Source organism: Equus asinus, chromosome 2 (assembly GCF_041296235.1).
Source record: "Equus asinus isolate D_3611 breed Donkey chromosome 2, EquAss-T2T_v2, whole genome shotgun sequence".
Lineage (NCBI taxonomy): Eukaryota > Metazoa > Chordata > Mammalia > Perissodactyla > Equidae > Equus > Equus asinus.
The window spans coordinates 63,293,985-63,314,501 of NC_091791.1; the positions used below are offsets into that span (position 1 = coordinate 63,293,985).

Below are 20,517 nucleotides of genomic sequence, written 5' to 3' on the forward strand. Positions count from 1 at the left end.
TGTCAAGGTGTTGGTACTTCAGAGGTTGTAAACAGAGGAGTGACGTTTCATTTTAGCAAGATGCCTGCATACTGTGTGGAGGTTGGAGAGGCAAGGATGGAGGTAGAGAGACTGTTAGTAGGCTGTTGGAAGAATCCAAGTGAGAGGTGAGGGCAGCTTGAACTTGTGTAGTTACAACAAAGATTAAATGAGCAGATCGGAGTGGTATTTAGGAGGTAGAATTGATAGGTACAATTGATAATTGTACAAGAGGCAGGAGTCCAGGGTGACGCCCTCACTGATGTGGGTAACAATGGCTGTCAGAACCCTTCATTAACATGGGGAACTAGGAAGAGGAGTGGGTCTGGGTAGGGGGTGATGAAAAGTTCAGCTGAGTTTGAAATTCAAGTGCAATGTTTAAATGGAGGTAGCAGAGGGATAAGTAGGTTTTGAGCTAAGGAGAGAAATTTGGGCCACCATAGGGGTCTGAGAGTCATGAGTCTAGAGATGTGAGGTAAGGCTGTGGGAGCAAGGGGATCCCCCAGGAGCGCAGAGACACTGAGGGAGAGAAGAGGCAGAGGCCAGAACCTTGACATTTAAGGGTCAGCTGGAGGAGACAAGGGTAAATAGGAGCAGCCAGAGAGGTAGGAGGAAAGACAACCCATTTAATCCTTATAAATACCTTGTACCAATTACAGGTGAGGAACCTGTGGGCTTTTTATTTTGTTTCATTTTATTAGGGTACAAGAACTAAGTAACTTAGAGCTAAATGTTTTGCTCCATCATATAACCACCCTTCACCTAAGCTTTCTGGAGTGTCTCCTCCCCAATCTCTATCCTCTTGTTTAATGCCTGTATTTTTTAGGTGTCTGTAATTTTAGTCAGTCCTCTTGAAAGTAGAGTATAAATGAAAAGACTGAATGGATTCAAGAGATGCTATTTGCGCACAGCGAGTTTTGATAGTCGGTTTTTGATAGGGAGGGCATGGAGAAGGTGGTGACACATTGAACTTTGGTCTTTATTCAGACAATGGACTCACACTCCTCTAGGCTGCCATCATGCTAAAGCAGAGTTGGCAAGCCTTCTGGATCCTCCTGGCCATCCTGGGAGTAAGCTACCGCCCCACAAACCACCAGAAGATCTCCTGTCTTTATTATGATGAACCTTTTATTATAGAGACAGACTGAACTCTCTTTTGCATAAAGAATCTCTAGACTGGGTCAGGGAAATCCACCTGCTAAAGGTCACCACCTGGCTCTCCCTGCCTCTGCCTCAGCTAAGCCCCCACTTGCTATTTACATCTCAAGGTCGCTGGAAACAGCAGAGGCTGCTATCCCCAGGGCCAGGCTGGTTGGGTCAGGCCATGCTGGACAGAGAGTTAGGGCTCCTGGCTGCCCACCAGGTCAGAGTCGCCCCGTCTCCCGCCCCAGTCGGTTGTCCAGAACCTGGAGCTGCTGGAGAAAGCCCGAGTTGGGGCAGATATCACGGTGAGCCTGAACCGTCTGGATGGCCTCCACCAGCGTCATGTTCTCGTAGATCATGAGGAAGGCCAGGACAACAGTGGCAGAGCGGCTTACCCCCATGGCGCAGTGTACCAGCACACGGCCTGTGTGGAGACCCAACCTAACGTCAGCTACCTGTCCTTGTACTGCTCACCCGTTTGGGAATCAGGGATGCTTCTGGCCATCCTTCAGCCCACCTATCACAGCGTCCTGGAATACTGACACTGTCCTCACTGTCTGATGGGGCAGCTGGGGCCCAGAGAGGGAAAGGTACCGGTTCAAGGTCACCCAGCAAGTTAGTAGCAGTGCTAACATTAACAGCTGGGATTCTCTTCTCTTGGTCCAAGATGCTTCCTCTGGCATCCTTTGCAACTCTTGTGGAGTGGAGGGGGACAGTACTCCTGGAGTCCCCTGGGTTTATGATAGATTACAGGGGGTGTCCTTGTACCTCCCTTTACCCCTAGTTCTGCTCTCTCCTCTGGCCCTGCAGGCCTATACCAAGGCCTCATCTTAGAGGGGCCTGCTCAGCCTTTGCTAGGTCCTGTACTTTCTGCCCAACACCTGACCTCTTACTGAGGAATATGGTTACACTGACAACCACACTGGACTTTAGTTATGTCTGTGATTGTTGGTTTTCAGGGTGTTCCAGAAAGGGATGCTCACTAAATGGTAGTAGCTATTTGCCTCATGGGGTGAGAGGGTTGTTGAAGGGGTTTGTGGCTCTGGCCACCACACCCATCAGTGCTACCAGAAAACTGGATAGTCCCAAATCCTTCTCCCACCCCCACCTCCACCCCAGTGCCTTCCACAGCAGCTCACCTTGGGGAATATTGAGGGCAGTTCGGATGTATCGAGCAACAGGCAGAAAGTAGACACTGAGGTCAAAGAAGGGGTTGTCATCGGCTTCAATGCCATAGTACTCCAAGGGCATTCCATGGTAGAACTTGGCACCTGTATCCACTTGAAACTTGCCTGCAGCGACATTCACGACATGGGTGATGCCCAGCTGGGTCAGCTTGTTCTTGTCCCGGGCTGCATACCTGGAGGGAGGGCACAGGAGGAGTTGGGAGGTTGGGGAGAGCTCAGTGGGTCAGCTCTGGCTGGGTTGGAACTTGCCTCCTTCCCTCCTCTGCCATCCCCCTCCAAGGGTGAGACTGGAACCAGTGAACTGGCATGGGGTGAAAGGGCTCCTCTAGTTGGAGTTTAAGACTCCCTTTCACTCAGGCCAACTTTTCTGGAGAGCAGTTTGGCCATATGCTTCAAAAGCCTTGAAAATGTATACATGCTTCGCCCCAGCAAGTTTTTGTCCAGGAACTTAATAAAAGAAAGAATCCAAAATGTGCCCACAGATATATGTAAACTGGAACTAATGATACTTAAAATAGTGAAAAATTGAGGAAAAAAAATCCCTAAATATCCTATAATAGGAGATTGAGTATGGTATAGCTAAGTGAAATACCATGCAACTACTAAAATGTGGTAGATGCATGTAGGTAAACAAGGAAAGATGTTTGTGCTATATTGAGAACCTCTGAAAAATGCAGGATACAAAACAGAACATTGTTTTAAAATGTTTTATAAATATGTTGTGTAATTCCATTAAAAAAGCTTTCTCTATAAAGCAGATTACAAAATGGGATTATAAAGTGACACTATTTTTGTAAAAAAAAAAATAATTGTGGAAAAGCATATGGTGTGTATGTGTGCATGCATTTTAAAAAAATTAAACAAGGGAGGATGTCAGAGTCATGGTGGAGTGAGCTTGCCCGGGACTCTCTCCCCTCCAACATACAACAAAAGAAGAGCAACCATATTCCAACCAAAAAAAATCATACTAGCACAGAAATCCTTGGAGACCCACAGCAGCCAAACGACAGAGGGCGGAGAGGCTGGAGACCCCCTCAGAGGAGCTGGAACAGGGTAAGAGAGATCTTCACTCTCTCCCCTAATGACTGGGATCGCTACAGTGGGAGGCTCTGTGAGGGAGGGAGTTGGGGAGGGGCTTCACATCCACAGGATCACCCAGGACTCCCACACCGTGCAGCCCAGACAGAAGCCCTCTAATGGGAGAAAGCTTTCATGTGGGGTAACCTCAGCAAGCCAAGACCCCAGGAGAGCAAATAGTGGGAGCTCATCAGGAAACCAGGTCTGAGCGCAAGAGAAGGTGCTCCTCCCTCCCCCAACCCATGCTGTGCGCCGCCATCTCGGCTGAAGATGGAGGACTCGCAATACGCAGCTCTTGAAGCCCATCTAGTGCTGATAGGCTGTAACTGCAACCGAATAATATCACCATGGGAAAGACCCCTCCTTCTTCCAGCATCCATCAATTCATCAAATCTCCAGACCAGAGGGAAAACAAGCACCCAGGGTTATGCCCTGAGGACTCAGAAATAAGTAAACTAAACAAAAATGAATTCAGAATAGCTATTGTCAAAAAACTCAAGGAGGTAAAGGAAAATATAGAGAAACAAGTTAAGGAGTTCTGGAGTTACTTCACAAAAGAGACTGAAACTATCAAGAAGAATCAATCAGAAATACTAGAGATGAAAAATAGAATGGATCAGATAAAACAGAATACTGATTCCTTGAGTGCCTGTGTGGATGCCATAGAGGAGCAAATGAGCATAATCGAAGATAGACAGGCTGAATGGGTCCAGACAGAGGAAAGGAGAGAATTAAGAATAAAAAGGAATGAAGAAAATCTCCGAGAAATAGCCGATTCAATGAGGAAATGCAATATAAGAATAATTGGAATCCCTGAGGGCGACGAGAAGGAGAATGGAGCAGAAAGTGTGCTCAAAGGAATAATAGCAGAGAATTTCCAAAATCTAGAGAATGAGAGAGAAATATGTGTGGAGGAAGCTTTCAGGTCTCCTAGATATGTCGATGTAAAAAGACCAACTGCAAGGCATATAGTAGTAAAACTGGCAAAAGTGAATGACAAAGAAAGAATACTCAGGACAGCAAGGCAGAAGAAAATAACCTACAAAGGAACCCCTACAAGACTTTCAGAGGATTTCTCCGCAGAAACCTCACAAGCTAGGAAAGATTGGAATGACATATTCAAAGCTTTAAAAGATAACAATCTTCAGCCAAGAATACTCTATCCAGCAAAAATATCCTTCAGATATGAGGGATAAATTAAATCTTTCCCAGACAAACAAAAACTAAGGGAGTTCATAGCCACGAGACCCCCCGTACAAGAAATCCTCAAGAAGGCCCTCATACCTGAAAAAAGAAAAAAGGGAGAAAGGGGTCACAAAACACAGAGTAAGGAGACAAATAGATAGAATCAGAATAGTATATCAAATATACAACTATAGCATTAGGATAAAGGGAATGAAAACACCAAAAACAAAGACAATCTTATCACTTTAACCACAAACTCACAACACAAGATGGAATAAGAGATGACAAGAATAACTTAGGAGGGAAGGAGGAAAGGGACTGAATCAGTTTAGGCTAAGGAAATAAGAGGCCACCAGAAAATGGACTATGTTATACACGAGATTCTGAATACAAGCTTCAGGGTAGCCACTAACCTTAAAAACGGAACAGAGACACAAAACATAAGTAAGGAAATAAGAAACTGCAGAAGTCAATGGGTAGGCCAAAACACACAGGACAAGAAACAAAGGTAATGCAGGAAAACCGGAAAACAAGTGACAGAATGACAGCATTCAGCTCTCACGCATCAATAATCACCCTCAATGTAAACGGATTGAACTCTCCAATAAAAAGGTACAGAGTGGCGAGATGGATTAAAGAACAAGATTCAACAATCTGTTGCCTCCAGGAAACACACCTCAGCTCCAACGACAAACACAGGCTCACAGTGAAGGAGTGGAAGATGACAATCCAAGCTAATAGCAAACAAAAGAAAGCAGGTGTCACAATACTTATATCAGACAAAGTAGATTTCAAGATAAGGCAGGTAAAGAGAGACATAGAGGGTCAGTATATAATGATCAAAGGGACACTACATCAAGAAGAAATAACGCTTATAAATATCTATGCACCCAACACAGGAGCACCAAAGTTCATAAAGCAACTATTAAAAAACCCAAAAGAAGATATTAAAAATAACACAATAATAGTAGGGGACCTCAACACCCCACTTACATCATTGGACAGATCATCCAGACAGAAAATCAACAAGGAAACGGTGGAATTAAATGAAAAGCTAAAACAGTTGGACTTAATAGACATATATAGAACACTCCATCCAAAAACAGCAGAATACACATTCTTCTCAAGTGCACATGGAACATTCTCAAGGATAGACCATATGTTGGGAAACAAGGCAAGCCTCTATAAATTTTAAAAAATTGAAATAATAACAAGAATCTTCTCCGATCATAATGCTATAAAGCTAGAAATGAATTACAAGGAAAAAGCTGAGAAAGGCACAAAGATGTGGAGACTAAATAATATGCTACTGAACAAGCAATGGATCATTGAAGAAATTAAAGAAGAAATCAAAAAATATCTGGAGACAAATTAAAATGATAACATGCCATACCAACTCAATTGGGATACAGCAAACTCTGTATTAAGAGGGAAATTCATCACAATACAGGCACACCTTAACAAACAAAAAAAGTCCCAAATAAGCAACATCAAATTACACCTAACTGAATTAGAGAAAGAAGAACAAACAAAGCCCAAAGTCAGCAGAAGGAGAGAAATAATAAAAATCAGAGCAGAAATAAATGCTATTGAAACAAAAAAGGCAGTAGAAAAGATCAGTGAAACAAAGAGCTGGTTCTTTGAGAAGATAAGTAAAATGGACAAATCCCTAGCCAGTCTTACAAAGAAAAAAAGAGAGAAAGCTCAAATAAACAAATTAGAAATGAAAGAGGAGAAATAACAACAGACTCCACAGAAATACAACGGATTATAAGAGAATACTATGAAAAACTATATGCCAACAAAATGGATAACCTAGAGGAAATGGATAAATTCTTAGACTTTTACAATCTCACAAAGCTAAGTCAAGAAGAAGCAGTCTGAATGCACCAATCACAAGGAAGGAGACTGAAACAGCAATCAAAAGCACCCCAAAAAATAAAACCCCAGGACCAGACGGCTTTCCTGGGGAATTCTACCAAACTTTCAAAGAGGATTTAATACCTATACTTTTCAAGCCACTGCAAAAAATTAGGGAGGATGGAACACTTTGTAACACATTTTACGAGGCCAACATCACGCTGATACCAAAGCCTGACAAGGACAGCACGAAAAAGGAGAACTACAGGCCAATATCACTGATGAACATTGATGCAAAAATTCTCAACAAAATTTTGGCAACCCGAATTCAACAATACATCAAAAGGATCATATATCATGATCAAGTGGGATTCATACCAGGGACTCAGGGATGGTTCAACATCCGCAAATCAATCAACGTGATACACCACATCAACAAATTGAGGAATAAAAACCACATGATCATCTCAATGGATGCAGAGAAAGCATTTGACAAGATCCAACAGCCATTTATGATAAAAACTCTGAACAAAATGGGCATAGAAGGAAATTTCCTCAACAAAATAAAGGCCATATATGACACACCCACAGCCAACATCATATTCAATGGGCAAAAACTGAGTGCTATCCCCCTGAAAACAGGAACGAGACAACGATGCCCTCTATCATCACTCTTATTCAACATAGTACTGGAGGTTTTGACCAGAGCAATTAGGCAAGAGAAAGGAATAAAAGGAATCCAAATAGGAAGGGAAGAAGTCAAACTCTTGCTGTTTGCAGATGACATGATCTTATATATAGAAAACCCCAAAGAATCCACTGGAAAACTTTTAGAAATAATCAACAACTACAGCAAAGTGTCAGGATATAAAATCAACTTACCTAAATCAGTAGCATTTCTATACTCTAATAACGAACTAACAAAAAAAGAACTCAAGAACACAATACCATTCACAATTGCAACAAAAAGAATAAAATACCTCAGGGTGAATTTAACTAAGGAAGCGAAGGACCTACACAACGAAAACTACAAGGCTTTCCTGAAAGAAATGGATGAGGACATAAAAAGATGGAAAGACATTCCATGTACATGAATTGGAAGAATAAACATAGTTAAAATGTCCATACTACCTAAAGCAATCTACAGATTCAATGCAATCCCAATCAGAATCCCAATGACATTCTTTACAGAAATAGAACAAAGAATCCTAAAATTCATATGGGGCAACAAAAGACCCCAAATTGCTAAAGCAATCCTGAGAAAAAAGAACAAAACTGGAGGCATCACAATCCCTGACTTCAAAACATACTACAAAGCTACAGTAATCAAAACAGCACGGTACTGGTACAAAAACAGGTGCACAGATCAATGGAACAGAATTGAAAGCCCAGAAATAAAACCACACATCTATGGACAGCTAATCTTCAACAAAGGAGCTGAGGGCCTACAATGGAGAAAAGAAAGTCTTTTCAACAAATGGTGCTGGGAAAACTGGAAAGCCACATGTAAAAGAATGAAAATTGACCATCCTTTTTCACCACTCACAAAAATAAACTCAAAGTGGATCAAAGACCTAAAGGTGAGACATAAGGCTTCTAGAGGAAAATGTAGGCAGTACACTCTTTGACATCAGTATTAAAAGGATCTTTTTGGACACCCTGTCTTCTCAGACAAGGGAAACAATAGAAAGAATAAACAAATGAGACCTGATTAAACTAAAGATCTTCTTCAAGGCAAGGGAAAACAGGATTGAAACAAAAAAACAACCCACTAATTGGGAAAAAATATTTGCAAGTCATATATCTGACAATGGGTTAATCTCCATAATATATAAATAACTCACACAACTCAACAACAAAAACTCAAACAACCTGATCAAAAAATGGGCAGGGTACATGAACAGACATTTCTCCAAAGAAGACATACAGATGGCCAATAGGCACATGCAAAGATGTTCATCATCACTGATCATCAGGGAAATGCAAACCAAAACTACACTAAGATATCACCTTACACCCATTAGAATGGCAAAAATAACCAAAACAAAAAGTAACAAGTGTTGGAGAGGTTGTTGAGAAAAAGGATCCCTCATACACTGCTGGTGGGAGTGCAAACTGACTCAGGCATCCCACAACTGGATATCTATCCAAAGAACTTGAAGTCAGCAATTCCAAAAGTTCCATGCACCCCTATGTTCATTGCAGTATTATTTACAATAGCCAAGACATGGAAGCAACCTACATGCCCATCAACTGATGATTGGATAAAGAAGATATGGTATGTATATACAATGGAATATTACCCAGCCATAAAAAAGAATAAAATCATCCCATTCACAACAACATGCATGGACCTTGAGGGAATTATGTTAAGTGAAATAAGTCAGATAGAGAAGGACAATCTCTGTATGACTCCACTCACATGAGGAATTTAAACATGTGGACAAAGAGAACAGATTAGTGGCTACCAGGGGAAAGGGGGGGTGGGGCATGGGCACAAAGGGTGAAGGGGTGCACCTACAACACGACTGACAAACAATAAAGTACAACTGAAATTTCACAAGGTTGTAACCTATCATAAACTCAATAAAAAAATGTACTGTACTATGTACTTTACACTTTAAAAATGGTTAAAAAAACAAGTAAACAAGGATTTTTATTACTGGTTATCTGTGTGGGGGGAGAACAGCATATTTGCCATATGGTTACCAAGATATTGATCCATATTTTCTAAATATTAAGGAAAATTTCTAAAATCCACGTATATTGATTCATATGTTCTAAATTTTAAGAAAACTTTTAGGGAAAATGACTCACAATTCTACTCTCTATATATACACCCTAAAGTAACTCTTGGGTATGTACCCAGGACACATGTACTAGAATGTTCCTAGGATCACTGTTTATAATAGCCAAAGAATGGAAGCAACTCAAATGTCCATATACAATAGAATGGATAAACTATGGTGTATTCATACAATCAAGTAGTATACAGCAATGAAAAATGAATGAACTGCAGCTACACATAATAACATGGGTGAATCTTACAATTTTGAGCAAATGATGCCAGGCACAAAACACACACAATATGATTCCATTTATATACCTTTTAAAGACAGGCAAAACTAACTACATTGTAGGTACATACACAGTAAAACTATAAAGAAAAGCAAGAAAATATTTATTTCAACACTTAGATAGTGGTTATCCAGAGGGTTATGATGAGAAGGGTTCAGCGGGGGCTTCTGGGCACAAATAATGTCCTTTTTCTTGACATAGGTGGTGAAATAGTTCGTATGTACTCTCCGCACTTTTCTTACATGTGTTGTATTTCCATAGTTAAAAGAATAATATAAAAGGAAAGAAACATATGGAGTGAGATGGTGGGAGGAAAAGAGGGTGCCACCTCTGCCCCTAGGGGGCTCCGGGAAAAGCTCCCCTTCTGCTCCCTTCACCTCTCACCATGGGTTGTACTTACGCATCTCCCAGGAAGAGATTGGGCCAGACTTCATTGATGTGGCTCAGCGTGGCGGCCCGATGGACCCATAGCAAGCGCTGCAGCGAGGCCAGCGTGGGTGGCTGATATGGAGGCACCCGGACTGCTCCGTGGATCTTGGGCCTCCGGAGGTCCTGCTTCTGCAGTGAGTCCATCCTGGAACAGAGTGGACACCGCAGTGGCTGGGGCAGGCTCTCCACAGGTGGGTCCAGCTGAGGGGGAGGCCTAGGCATGGTAGAGTGCCCAGGTGCCCCAGGGAAGGGCCTCACCTATTTTAGATGAGGTTATTTACCAGCTCAGCCGGGCTGAGGCCCAGACCCTTTCCCCAGGGAACAAGGGAAGCCCTCTGGCCCTCTCCAGAGTCCCCTGATGTTGGAAGCTCTGGCCAAGGGGCCCCTGGAGTTCCCTTTGTGGCAACTGGTCAGTGCAAACCCCACCCCTTAAGTCGCTGGTCACTTGGTACTTTGTAGGGATGGAGACCCCAGATGGCTGTGGCCCTCAGATGGCATGTAGGAAGGCCCCCACAATCTGGGCAGCTCCTCTCAAGCCCCCTCTCTGCTACTTCCAGGCTGCTCTTCAGGCCCCCATCCCCTCCCAGTTTCAGGTGCTTTGAGGGCAGAGTCCATCTCTGGAATGAGGTGCTTGGGCTATGAACTGACGATTATTAGTATTTCCATACTAAAGGAGCTAATGCCTCTTCTGGGCCTGGTGCCTCATTTGTGGTAGGTCCCTATTTTACACAGGAGGAAGCTGAAGCTCAGAGAGAATTTTTTACAGTGATGCCTAAAGCCATTTGGGATTTTAATCCAGTTCTGTGCTCCTTTAGTTCCATCCCCAAGCCTTCCAGTTACCATCTTTGAGGACTCCAGAGAGTGGTCACTAACTTATCCATCTCTGTAGGGGAGACTTGGTGTTACTGTTACATAACTGCCTATAGGCCCTGGGATTTTCTTCCTTACCCCCGTGACTCAGGCCAGCGCTGCAGGTCAGGCCTCACCCAGGTGAGGTGGGTTCTGTCAGGAGTCAGCTGACTGAGGAAGTCCGGGACCCTGCAGAGCTGGGATGTCAGTGGCACCAGAACCTGGGTCTGGTGCCGTGCTGGGAAGGAGTGCTTATCTTGGCTAACTGTCTCTGGCCCCTTCAACCAGTAGCTAGGGAAGGTACAAACTGGGAAGAACGTCTTTCCTCTCTGGTAGGCGATGCCAGGACCGGGAAGGGAAACGGGCACCCAGGAGGCCACTGGCTTGGCCAAGCTCACCCAGCGGGCAGCCGGTGGGCAGGGTGGAAGTGAAGACCCGGATTTTCCCCTCATCCCTCACTGTGACCTCTCAGGGCAGGCTGAGTGGCCTGCCACCTACCTAGGGCATGGTCTGGGACCGGGAGTGGGGGAATAGGTGCAGGGACAGGACTCAGCAGGTGAGCGGAACAGGGCTGGGCAGGTTCTGCCCAGAACACAAACGCTGTGAAGCGGCTAGAATTCCAAATCCTTCCCTGGAGCCCACGGGGGTGGGGCCTGAGAGCAGACCTAGGCTGCTATGGACAGACATGTGGTCCTTCCAAACCCCAGGCTCCCTCTCTGCTTGGTGTCTCTGGGATTAAAGGCTCTTGGCCTTGGAACTCCCACGAAGATGGGAGGCTACCTGAGTGATGGAAAGAGAACTTTAGAAAGAGGGAGGAGAGTCTGGCCTCAACTCTTTTCTGTGTCTTGGAGGAAATCTTTGCTCCTGTCTGGGTCATAATTTCTCTTTCTCATGTTGAAGATCCTGGCCTTCCCTGACTTTCAGGATTCTCTGGGGGTCTGATCTGAGAATGAGAGAGGAGTGGCTGGGATGCAGTAACTACAGGGCAGAGAGCAATGTAGTGTGTTGGGGTGGGAGAAGCCCCCAGGCACCAAGGTTGTCCAATGGCCATAGTGGTCTGGAGCTGCCAGCTGGTGCTTCATGAGCCCCAGGCAGGACCAGATGGGGCTCTGGGAAGCCTGGCAGGCGCTGGCTCAGGCCTCTGAACTTGGTGTGGGGTGAGGCTGCCGCCTAGTGGTTAGTCAGTGCCTCACAGCCCAGTTGTGTCAGTGAGCAGGCAGCCAGGCTCCAGCTGAGACAGAGCTAGACCCTGATCCTTCTAGAGGCTCCTGGGGGGAGGAGGAGCCAGCAAAGGGACTGCTAGGCCACAGCCCACTCCTCAGCCTCCTAGGGGCCCTAGGCCAGATCTGGAGATAGGGGCTTTTCCTTGGACTTAGGGATACTCCTTGTCAGGTCCCACCCAGGGCCTCACTCCTGGTGCTCATGGATGTACCCCCCTTGTCTGCTCTATCCCACTGGGGGTCCAGCCTGCCTTGCCAGCCAGAGTGAGGCCCAGCCCCCTACCCAGTGACTCATCCTTCAAGCTCCAGGCACATCCAAGGAAGGGGAGTGGGTGGCTGCAGCAGCTCCTCTGGTTTCTGCAGCCCCTACAACTAGAACTGCCAAGGACCCTGCCTGACACTTCCTCCCACATCTCCTCTGCCACCACAGGGTGAAGCAAGGGCCCAATGTCCAGTGGAGACAGGGCCCGGCCTGGATCTTCTCCCCTTTCTCTCTAGCCTTCATTCTGCCTCCTTCCTGCCTCTCCCGCGAAGCTGAACAGCTGCCTCTGTGGGCAGTGGTTTTCCCGCTCTGGTGCTGCTGCTATTGATAAATGCAGACACCTGTTTTCTGTGTTTTTGTATCTTTCCTCCTCTCTATGTTGCTCTCCCCAGTTGCCTCTATCTCCCAACCTCTCACAGGAGCTCGTGCTCTTCCACAGCCTCCTGGCAAACCACCCTGCATGCCGGCAGCTCAGGCCAAGGCACAAGGCTCCTCAGGGCAGGGGGGAAGATGTTTGCCATCCACCTTCTCAGCTGCAGCTCCAGAGATGTTCCCCTTGGTCTTCCCTCCTGCCCATTCTTTCTGCTTCCTCCTCCCAAGGCAGAGCAGGCAGGACTGTGGCCACAGGACAGGTGAGGCCAGAGATCTTAGGGCAGGACAAGTGGGGAGTCTAGTGAAGGAAGCCTTGGGAGGAAGGCAGGTGGGCTGCTAATGGTCAGCTGCCAGTGGGTCTGTGCACTCAGCATGCAGGCCTTGGAGGAGAGCAGACCTGGAGGAGGTCTTGGGTCTGGCACTTGTTTCTGTGTGTCTTCTCTGAGCCAGTTTCCTCAGTGGGGCTGCTGTGACAACTCCATGAGATGGTAAATGTAAACCACTTCCCATAGGGTGTGGCTCATGGTAGATGCCCAGTAAATGGTGCATCTTGCTATTACTATCACAACTATTATTACTCTTACTCTTTCAAGCCTCAGCCATATCCTGGGTAACTTCCCCACTGGACAGTGAGGCTTGGTTTCTATCTCTGTGTTTGCTGACATTTCCTCCTCTGTCCACCAATAATTATTATTATATTTCACCAATTACTAAGGATGTATTATGTATCAGACAGCTAAGTGCTTACATTTTCTCAATGAATCTTCACAGTACCATTATGAGGCAGGTAATATTATCATCCCTATTTTACAGATTAGGAAACTGAGGCTCAGAGAGATTAAGCAATATGCCCAAGGTCACACAACCAATAAGCATAGGAGCCAGGGTTCAAGCCCAGATCTTTCTGACTCTACAGTGCTTTGTCTGTGCCTCTATGTCTGACCCCGACAGGCAGACTAGTCCCCCAGTCTAACCAAATCTCCCCCACAACGCACACTGACACAGGTGCCCTGGCCCTCATTACCCAGCATGCTCTGTAGCCCCCCTGAAATAGGAGCACTCACCCACCTGTAGGGGTATCTGGCCCAGGCTGTAGTCTTCTCTGACGGGCACTTTGTGCTGCCGGCTTCCAGCCGCCTGTCTCCGCACACTTGATGCTGTTTCTATTTTTTGATTTGAGTTTAATTATAAAGTATGATGTGCTGCTCCCCTCTTCTGGCCTCCCTCTGCCACTCCCAACTCACCCACTGGTCCCATGGCACAGCAAGCCCAGCTGGGCACTTGGCTCTGCTGGGAGCAGAGGCAGCCTGGCAGGGGTCTGCCTGTAGTACATGTATATGTGAATGTTGATTGTGGGGCAGGGAGAAGGAAGATAGAATAAGCCATTTTAAAAGCTCCCTTGGCCTTTAAGGGTGGTGTGGACCATGGGCAGAAAGTTAAAGCTAGAAGGCTTTTCCATGGAGGAGGACAGGGAAGAGACTAGCCCAAATCACAAACATCAGAACCCAGGTTCCAGGGGCCCTTAGTTGGGAGATGAGGATTACAGCACTGGCCCAAGATTAAGAACTAGAACACTCAAGCTGAGGAAAGTGCAGGCAGGCAAACAGACAAAGGTGTAAGTAGGGTTCAGAGCAGGTCTTTAGCCCAGCCCTGGCCTGCAGCCAGAAGCTGTGTATCCAGAAGCCACTCTGCCTTCTGCTGAGTTCCTCTCTCCCCCAGAAGGCATTTCTGGCTCAGGCCCCACTGTCTTCTGAGGCCAGCAAGATGGGCTTTAAGGTCCCTCCTAAGGCTAACTGTGATCAGTTATGGACCTTGGATTTGGGCCTGTTAAGAACCCTCCCTGCTATCCAGAGACCCTCCTCATATACCCATACTTCAGTACTCTTCCCCACTCACACTCCCAGAGAACTGAAGCACACAGAGACATGTGCATACCCACAGCCACCCCAACACTGGGTCTCTGAATTCTGAGCTCCAGGGAGCTTGAGATGAGCCCCTGCTGGGGCTCCCTGAGCCCTGGGGAGAGATGGTGGAAGCAGGTGTGGCCAAGAGCTATCATGAACACTTAGAATCCCCTCCTGCTCTCCTCCTATCCTCCCCAACAAGGGGACTTGGGGTCCCTGGCTGAGAAGTCTCAGGTCTTGGCTGAGAGGCCAGCCCATTCCCACCTGTGGGGACCAAAGACAGTGGCTGAGAGGGAGTGCAGGCAGCTGGAGGAAGCAGATGGATTAGCAAGCTCCAGGGCAGGCCCCACACTGGGCTCTTACCATCTTCTGGGTATCCACCTGGGCCAGAGCCTGCAGCAGCACCAGCAGCGCCAGTGCCAGGGTAGCAAAATGGCAGAACCCTGTGGCAGGGTATAGGGACCAGCTCTGGAGGAGAGATGAGCTCCACGTTACAAGCAGGTAAACCAAGGCCCAGATTGTCTGGGACTCATCGGGGCAGAAGCAAGAGCTGCCACCTAAATCTGCTTCTGCATTGAGCCTTCTGTGTAAGGTCAAGTGGGTATGGGTGCTGGGAGAGATGAGGAGGCAGGTTTGGGGCCCAGGGGTCATGGAGAGAAATGATTGTCCCCATGGCCCCCTCATCTTTCAGAGTCCCTAGCCCCAGGGCTGCTGTGTACAGCTGCACAAGCTGCACACTGCACAACTCCTGGGGGCTCCAGTTGCACAGACTATTTGGTAGATGGCACCCCCAGGAAGTGTGCAGTGCTGTAGCCCAACTGACTCCCCCAAAGCTAGCTGCCTGATGGGAAAGATGCTGAGGTTGGAGGTCAGGGTATAACGGCCCCAGGCCAAGGAAGTGGGGTAACTGGGCATGATCAGAGATCTGCTGCTCTGCCAGGTTCCCAATACCTGTGTAGAGGAAAGAGAGTAGGATGGGAACATGCCATTCTTGCCCTCCTCTTGGCTCCCCATACCTGCAGAACTCCCCACAAGTTTCCCACCCAGCTCAGCCAAGGCCTAATCCCAACCCCAGCTATAACCCTAATTTTCTTCCATTACACTCACCCCCAAACTCTCAACCCTCTGTCCTAGCCTAATCCCCATCCACCAAATGCTCATCCTCCTGATAGCCTGTGGGAAGGGGTCGATATTACTAAAATGCTCCCCTTTGGTTGGGCTGGTATGCATTCGGAGACAAAAACAGTTCCTGTGGGTAGGGGGCAGGAGGAGATTCTGGCCATGCCCTGGAAACTCTTGGCAGGAGGAGAAAGCTGCTGCTCTCCCAATTCCCAGGAAATCCTAGGGCAGTCACCCATCCAGAGCAGGCAGCCCCTCTGAGTCAGTGGGTGGGAGCACACCCGAAGTGAGAGGAGGGAAGGAGTAGGAGCTGGAAGCAGGGTAGGGGGAGCAGAGTGCAGCCCTGGAGTCCTAACCCCCAGCTGATCGCCCTCGGGGGCGGGTGGGGGTGGATATGAATATGAGGAAGGCAGGCTGTTGAAGCCAGACAGGGATAGACCCAGCCTGGGCATGGTGGGAGAAGAAGAGCAGTGGGCACACTGCAGCTCCCTCACCATCCTGGTGTCTCCACAACCACTCCACCCTGGGAAGAGACACCTCTGCCTCCTCCCCGCTGAGCTGGAGGAAAACACCGGGCTGATGCTGAAGACACTGAAGCAGCACCTGGCAAGCATTTGCGAGCTGGGAGCCTGAGAAGTAGTGTTGCTGCTAGCGGAGCCCAACTCCTTCTACTGGGCAGCCGCGGACACTGGAACCTCCAGCAGGAGGGAGGAGGCTTGAGAGAGGAGGTACTGGGGATCTGTTCCCCTTGTGCATCTTAAGGACCATCTGCTATTGCTCCAAATGCACTGAACACAGAACAAGAAGGCAGGGAGTAAATGGAAGCAGGAAGGAGTCTGGATAAACTTCATGAAGACCTTTTTGTCCTAAAGGGGTCACCAGAACCAGAGAGGGAGGGAGGTTAGGGAGGGTCCTTCTGTAGAACTCTGAGCTCAGATTGGGGGAGGGGGCAGGTAGGGACCAGGGTCTAGGTCCAAGGCAGAGAACTGAATAACCCGATGACAGGAGAACTTTGTATCGAGCAACGTTTGTGTGAGGAGGTCCTGGCTGGGGGTAGGAGCACCTTTCTCCTTCCTCATGGTGGGAATGGTGAGGCAGGGCTGACATGAGAATTAACTAAGCCTGGATTCATAGCTTCAGCCACACTTCCTCCCCAGAGCTGTAGCTGGGGTCCAGACCTGAGGGGAAGGGATGCAGAGGTCTAGACAGCCCTCAGGTGCCAGGATTGGCTGTGCTGCTGCCTTGGTGGGGTTCAGGTGAGCCCCAAAGGCTTTCAGCCAAGGAGGCAGGGCATGTCAGCATCAGGACCAGGGAGGAAGGCCTCACCTCTTCTATTCCATGCTTTCTACCCCTTTCCTCCCTAGCCTTTCCATCTTCTCTGGGGTCTGAAGAATCTGGGTGGGCTGGGAGAGAGGATCCTACTGGAGGTTGCCTCAGCGAGGCCCTGTTGAGACCTTGGGTTGGTGAGGGGAGCCCAGCAGCTTGGGGAGTGGGCCAGGCCGCCTTCAATCCTGACTTCAGGCCACACATGGCCCCAACAACCAACCTCAGAACTGGTTCCATCCATGTCCCCTGCCAGCCCTCACCTGAACACTTTCTTCCAATTGTGGCCTTGCCCCTGGCCAGCCCCTCACCTGACCTTTCACTTCCAGCTCTCATTGGCCTCCCCCTCCATTCTCCTTCCCCAGGCCCTCACCCGACCTCACTTCTAACTGCACTCAGCCCTTCCCCCTGCCTCCTCACATCCTGCCCAGCCCTTACCTGGCCCCTCAGCTCTGGCCTGCACCCCGCAGCTTCTGGTCCAGCTGGCAGAGCTGGCGGAGGAAGCCTCGGTTGGGAAAGATCCATCGGCGCTGCCTCACGGTGATCACTGCCTGCCGCAGGGACAGGTGCTGGCGCAGCATGAGGTAGGCCAGGACCAGTGTGGCAGAGCGGCTCACACCTACCACACAGTGCACCAGGACCTTGGCTGAGGAAGACATCCTGGTTAAAGACCCTTTCCCACCAGCTGGCCCAGGGGCTGCGGTGGACACCCAAGTTCCTCACCCTGCTCTTCCTGAGGTGCATCTGTGACCCTGGGCAAGTCATTCAGCCTTTATGGACCTCAGTTTCCTGATCTGTCAAATGGGTAGACCGATACTTGTTTTGCTTACCCTTGGGATGGGGTCCAAACTCCTTAACATGGCTTATAAGACCCTCTGTGAGCTGGCCCCTGCTGAACCTGCAGCCTCATCTCAGGCCATCCCACCCCAACTCTCAGCTCTAGGAACACTGGGTAACTTTCAGTTCCTTGAAGCTGTCATAATCTCTGGCCTCCAGCATTAGCACATGCTATTTCAACTACCTGTAAGACTCTTCCCTGTTCTTGATCTGACTAACTTCTACTACTCATCCATCAGGTTTTGGCTGAGACGTGGCTTCCACGCAGAAGCTTTCCTGACCACTCATGGTATCACTTGAATCACAGAGCAGTTCATCCTTTTCTGTATGTGCCATGTTGTAGAGGGAAGTCCTCCTGCTTCCCTGATCCTCTGAGCACTCCTACCCTGTGTTCCTGTAGCTCTTCACATTTGTCCACTCATACGAGTAGCACTCATAATACTTCCCATTTTGGCTGTCTTTCCATGAGGACAAGGACCCTGCCATGTCTAAGTGTGGATTCCCAGTATCTAGCTCGGTGCCTGGTACACAGAAGATAATAACTAGCTGGTGAACGAATGGATGAAGAACAAATGATGTCAAAGTGCTTTGGATATTAAAAAGTGTTATGAGCCATAGTTTTGTCTTTCCCATCACATAGATGAGAAACTGAAATCCAGAGAGGGACAGTGGCTTGCCCAGGGTCAGGTAGCAAAGGCAGAGCTCTCAGCCAGGATGAGCACAAAGCAGGGGCTCCCTCTTTCCCAAGCTCCTTTGTTGGAAAGGGGCTGGATGTTAGCTGAGCCGTGGCGTGGCGTCCAGGAAGGTGGCTTTGCTTGGCCCCCTGCTTCAGAGGGATGGAGCCTGGCTTCCAGCCGCAGGTCTGCCTCTAATCCATGGCATGACCTTGTATTCTAGGCCTCAGTTTCCTCATCTGTGAAACAATGCAGTTGGATAAATTGCTAGAGCACTGAGCAGAGGATTTTTAAAAACCTGATGACTTTTTAAAAACTAGGGACGGGAGGATACTGATGTTTGAGGGGAAACCAGACATCCCCCCCATGACTGAGCAGGCTGGAATAAGGGTTCAGACCCCAACTCCTACCCCCAGGTGTGCTGAGGGCACGGTGAATGAAGTCAGCTGTGGAGGAGAAGTAGGCACTGATGTCGAAATCAGGGAGATCAGGGGCTGGCACCCCCAGGTAGGTCACACTGCTGCCGTAGAAGTCAGGGCCGCCCTGGCAGTAGAGGCCCCCATGAGCGGCATTCAGCACGTGGGTGATGCCCAGCTTCCATAGCTCAAAGCGGTTATTTGCCGTGGTCCTGGGAAGGGGAGGAAAGGGGCTGGATGCTGGCTGAGTCACGGGGTCCAGGAAGGTGGCTTTGCTGGGCCCCCTGCTTCAGAGGGATGGAGCCGTTAGGGTCCAAAGGGAGTTGGAAGGAACCCAGCAAGCTTGAGCTGGGGTCCACAGCTCACAGCCCCACCCTCAGAGCTCTCTGATGGAAGAATTGGTGGCACAAAGAGTTATCTTTAGGCCCTCTTTGTTTGCTGAGGCCACTTGCCCCTGCCTTGTCCAAGACAGGAAGGAAAGGATTGCTTCAGTCCTGGGACCCAGCTGCCCCTCCCTTCCCACTGCGTGCTCTCCCACACACATCACATCCGGCCTCTCCTGGCCGCTACCTCATACTTGCTTCTAATTTGCAGACGTTTAGAAGCGACACCTCCCCTGATTCACCTTCAGTCAGGCTTCCTCACTCACTCTATATCCAGAGGAGGGAGGCTGGGGCCCGGAAAGGGAACTCTCTGTCACCCCATCTCATACCCCAAACCACCATTCCCCAGACTCGCCAGTTGTCGGTTGTGCCAGAAGACTCCAGGAACCTCCAGGAGTGCCCATCTTTCAGGCACGCAAAGTTCCTGCTCCCCCTGGTGGCCGCACCTGGTCACTGCACTATCCTCAGCACATGAGGGTCCCGCCGAAAATCCCTGGCCTGGGATACTCAGAGCAGAACTATTTCTGCTTGTTCCCACTCCACCCTCATCTCTGATAAAGAGCCCAAGAACTATCTCTCCTTGTCCCCACCCCCACACCTCTTGGGCCAGCTACCACTCACGCATCTCCTATGTAAAGGTTGGGCCAAACTTCGTCCACATGGCTGCAAGAAACCTTGCCTGCCCTCAGGAGCTCCTCCAGTTCCAGGACACTGGGGCAAGGCGTAGCTTCGGCATCTCCCCTCAGCTCTGGGAGAAAGGCCTCAGCCATGAGCCAGCCCACCCACCCCTCTGTCACTGCGGTCACTCCTCTCTGTCTCTCCAGTGTCATTTCTCCTTCCTGGAGATTGGCAGGAACAGGTGGGACAGCAGCAAGTGACTCAGCAAGTCACAGAGGCCTGTAGAGAAAACAGGACCTTTTCCTCCCCAAGTCTCCCCACCCCCAAACTCTGTGACAACATGGAATCAGACATACCTCTGCAAGTTACTTTATCTCTCAACCTCAGTTTCTTCATCTGTAAAGTAAGGATAATTACACCTACCTTAGAGAATTGTGAGGATTAAATGAAATAAACGATGTTCTGTGTCTAACACATAGTAGATGCTGTAAAAATTTGTTGAAGTATGTAGACAAAGAAAACAGATTAGTGGCTACCAGGGGAAAGGGGGAGTGGGGGGTGGG

General features: G+C 48.5%; 2 protein-coding genes across 14 annotated transcripts in view; both read right to left on the reverse strand.

The window, feature by feature from the left end:
- Window positions 1-2,439, reverse strand: part of DUSP29 (dual specificity phosphatase 29) — a 56,134-nt gene extending 53,695 nt beyond the window's left edge. Inside the window, exon 1 of the mRNA XM_070490883.1 lies at window positions 2,301-2,439. The gene's annotated coding sequence lies outside the window, so the exon portion shown is untranslated. The remainder of the gene's footprint in view (window positions 1-2,300) is intronic.
- Window positions 1,129-20,169, reverse strand: DUSP13B (dual specificity phosphatase 13B). Of its 13 annotated transcripts, none has more exons than XM_070490841.1 (8): window positions 20,016-20,169; window positions 18,948-19,165; window positions 17,465-17,672; window positions 14,948-15,052; window positions 13,745-13,843; window positions 9,949-10,235; window positions 2,301-2,521; window positions 1,129-1,585 (listed from the first exon to the last, which is right to left on the reverse strand). In XM_070490841.1, the coding sequence occupies exons 3-8, from the start codon at window positions 17,549-17,551 to the stop codon at window positions 1,383-1,385; spliced, it is 1,002 nt and encodes a 333-aa protein (XP_070346942.1). In that variant the 5' UTR covers window positions 17,552-17,672; window positions 18,948-19,165; window positions 20,016-20,169; the 3' UTR covers window positions 1,129-1,382. The 13 variants fall into 13 exon arrangements, with proteins under 13 accessions (XP_070346942.1, XP_044613471.1, XP_070346898.1 ...); XM_044757536.2 differs by having other exon boundaries at window positions 9,949-10,122; window positions 20,016-20,168; XM_070490797.1 differs by having other exon boundaries at window positions 17,465-17,667; window positions 18,948-19,237; window positions 19,958-20,166.
- Between the last annotated feature and the right edge of the window lie 348 nt (window positions 20,170-20,517).

Coding starts and splice junctions, on each gene's coding strand:
- DUSP13B (XM_070490794.1), bottom strand. CDS start 20,166: ATGACACTGGAGAGACAGAGAGGAGTGACCGCAGTGACAGAGGGGTGG. Junction 10,236..13,744: donor CCAGATACCCCTACAGGTGG/GTGAGTGCTCCT, acceptor CATCTAAAATAG/GTGAGGCCCTTCCCTGGGGC. Junction 1,586..2,300: donor TGCCCTCAATATTCCCCAAG/GTGAGCTGCTGT, acceptor GTCTCCACACAG/GCCGTGTGCTGGTACACTGC.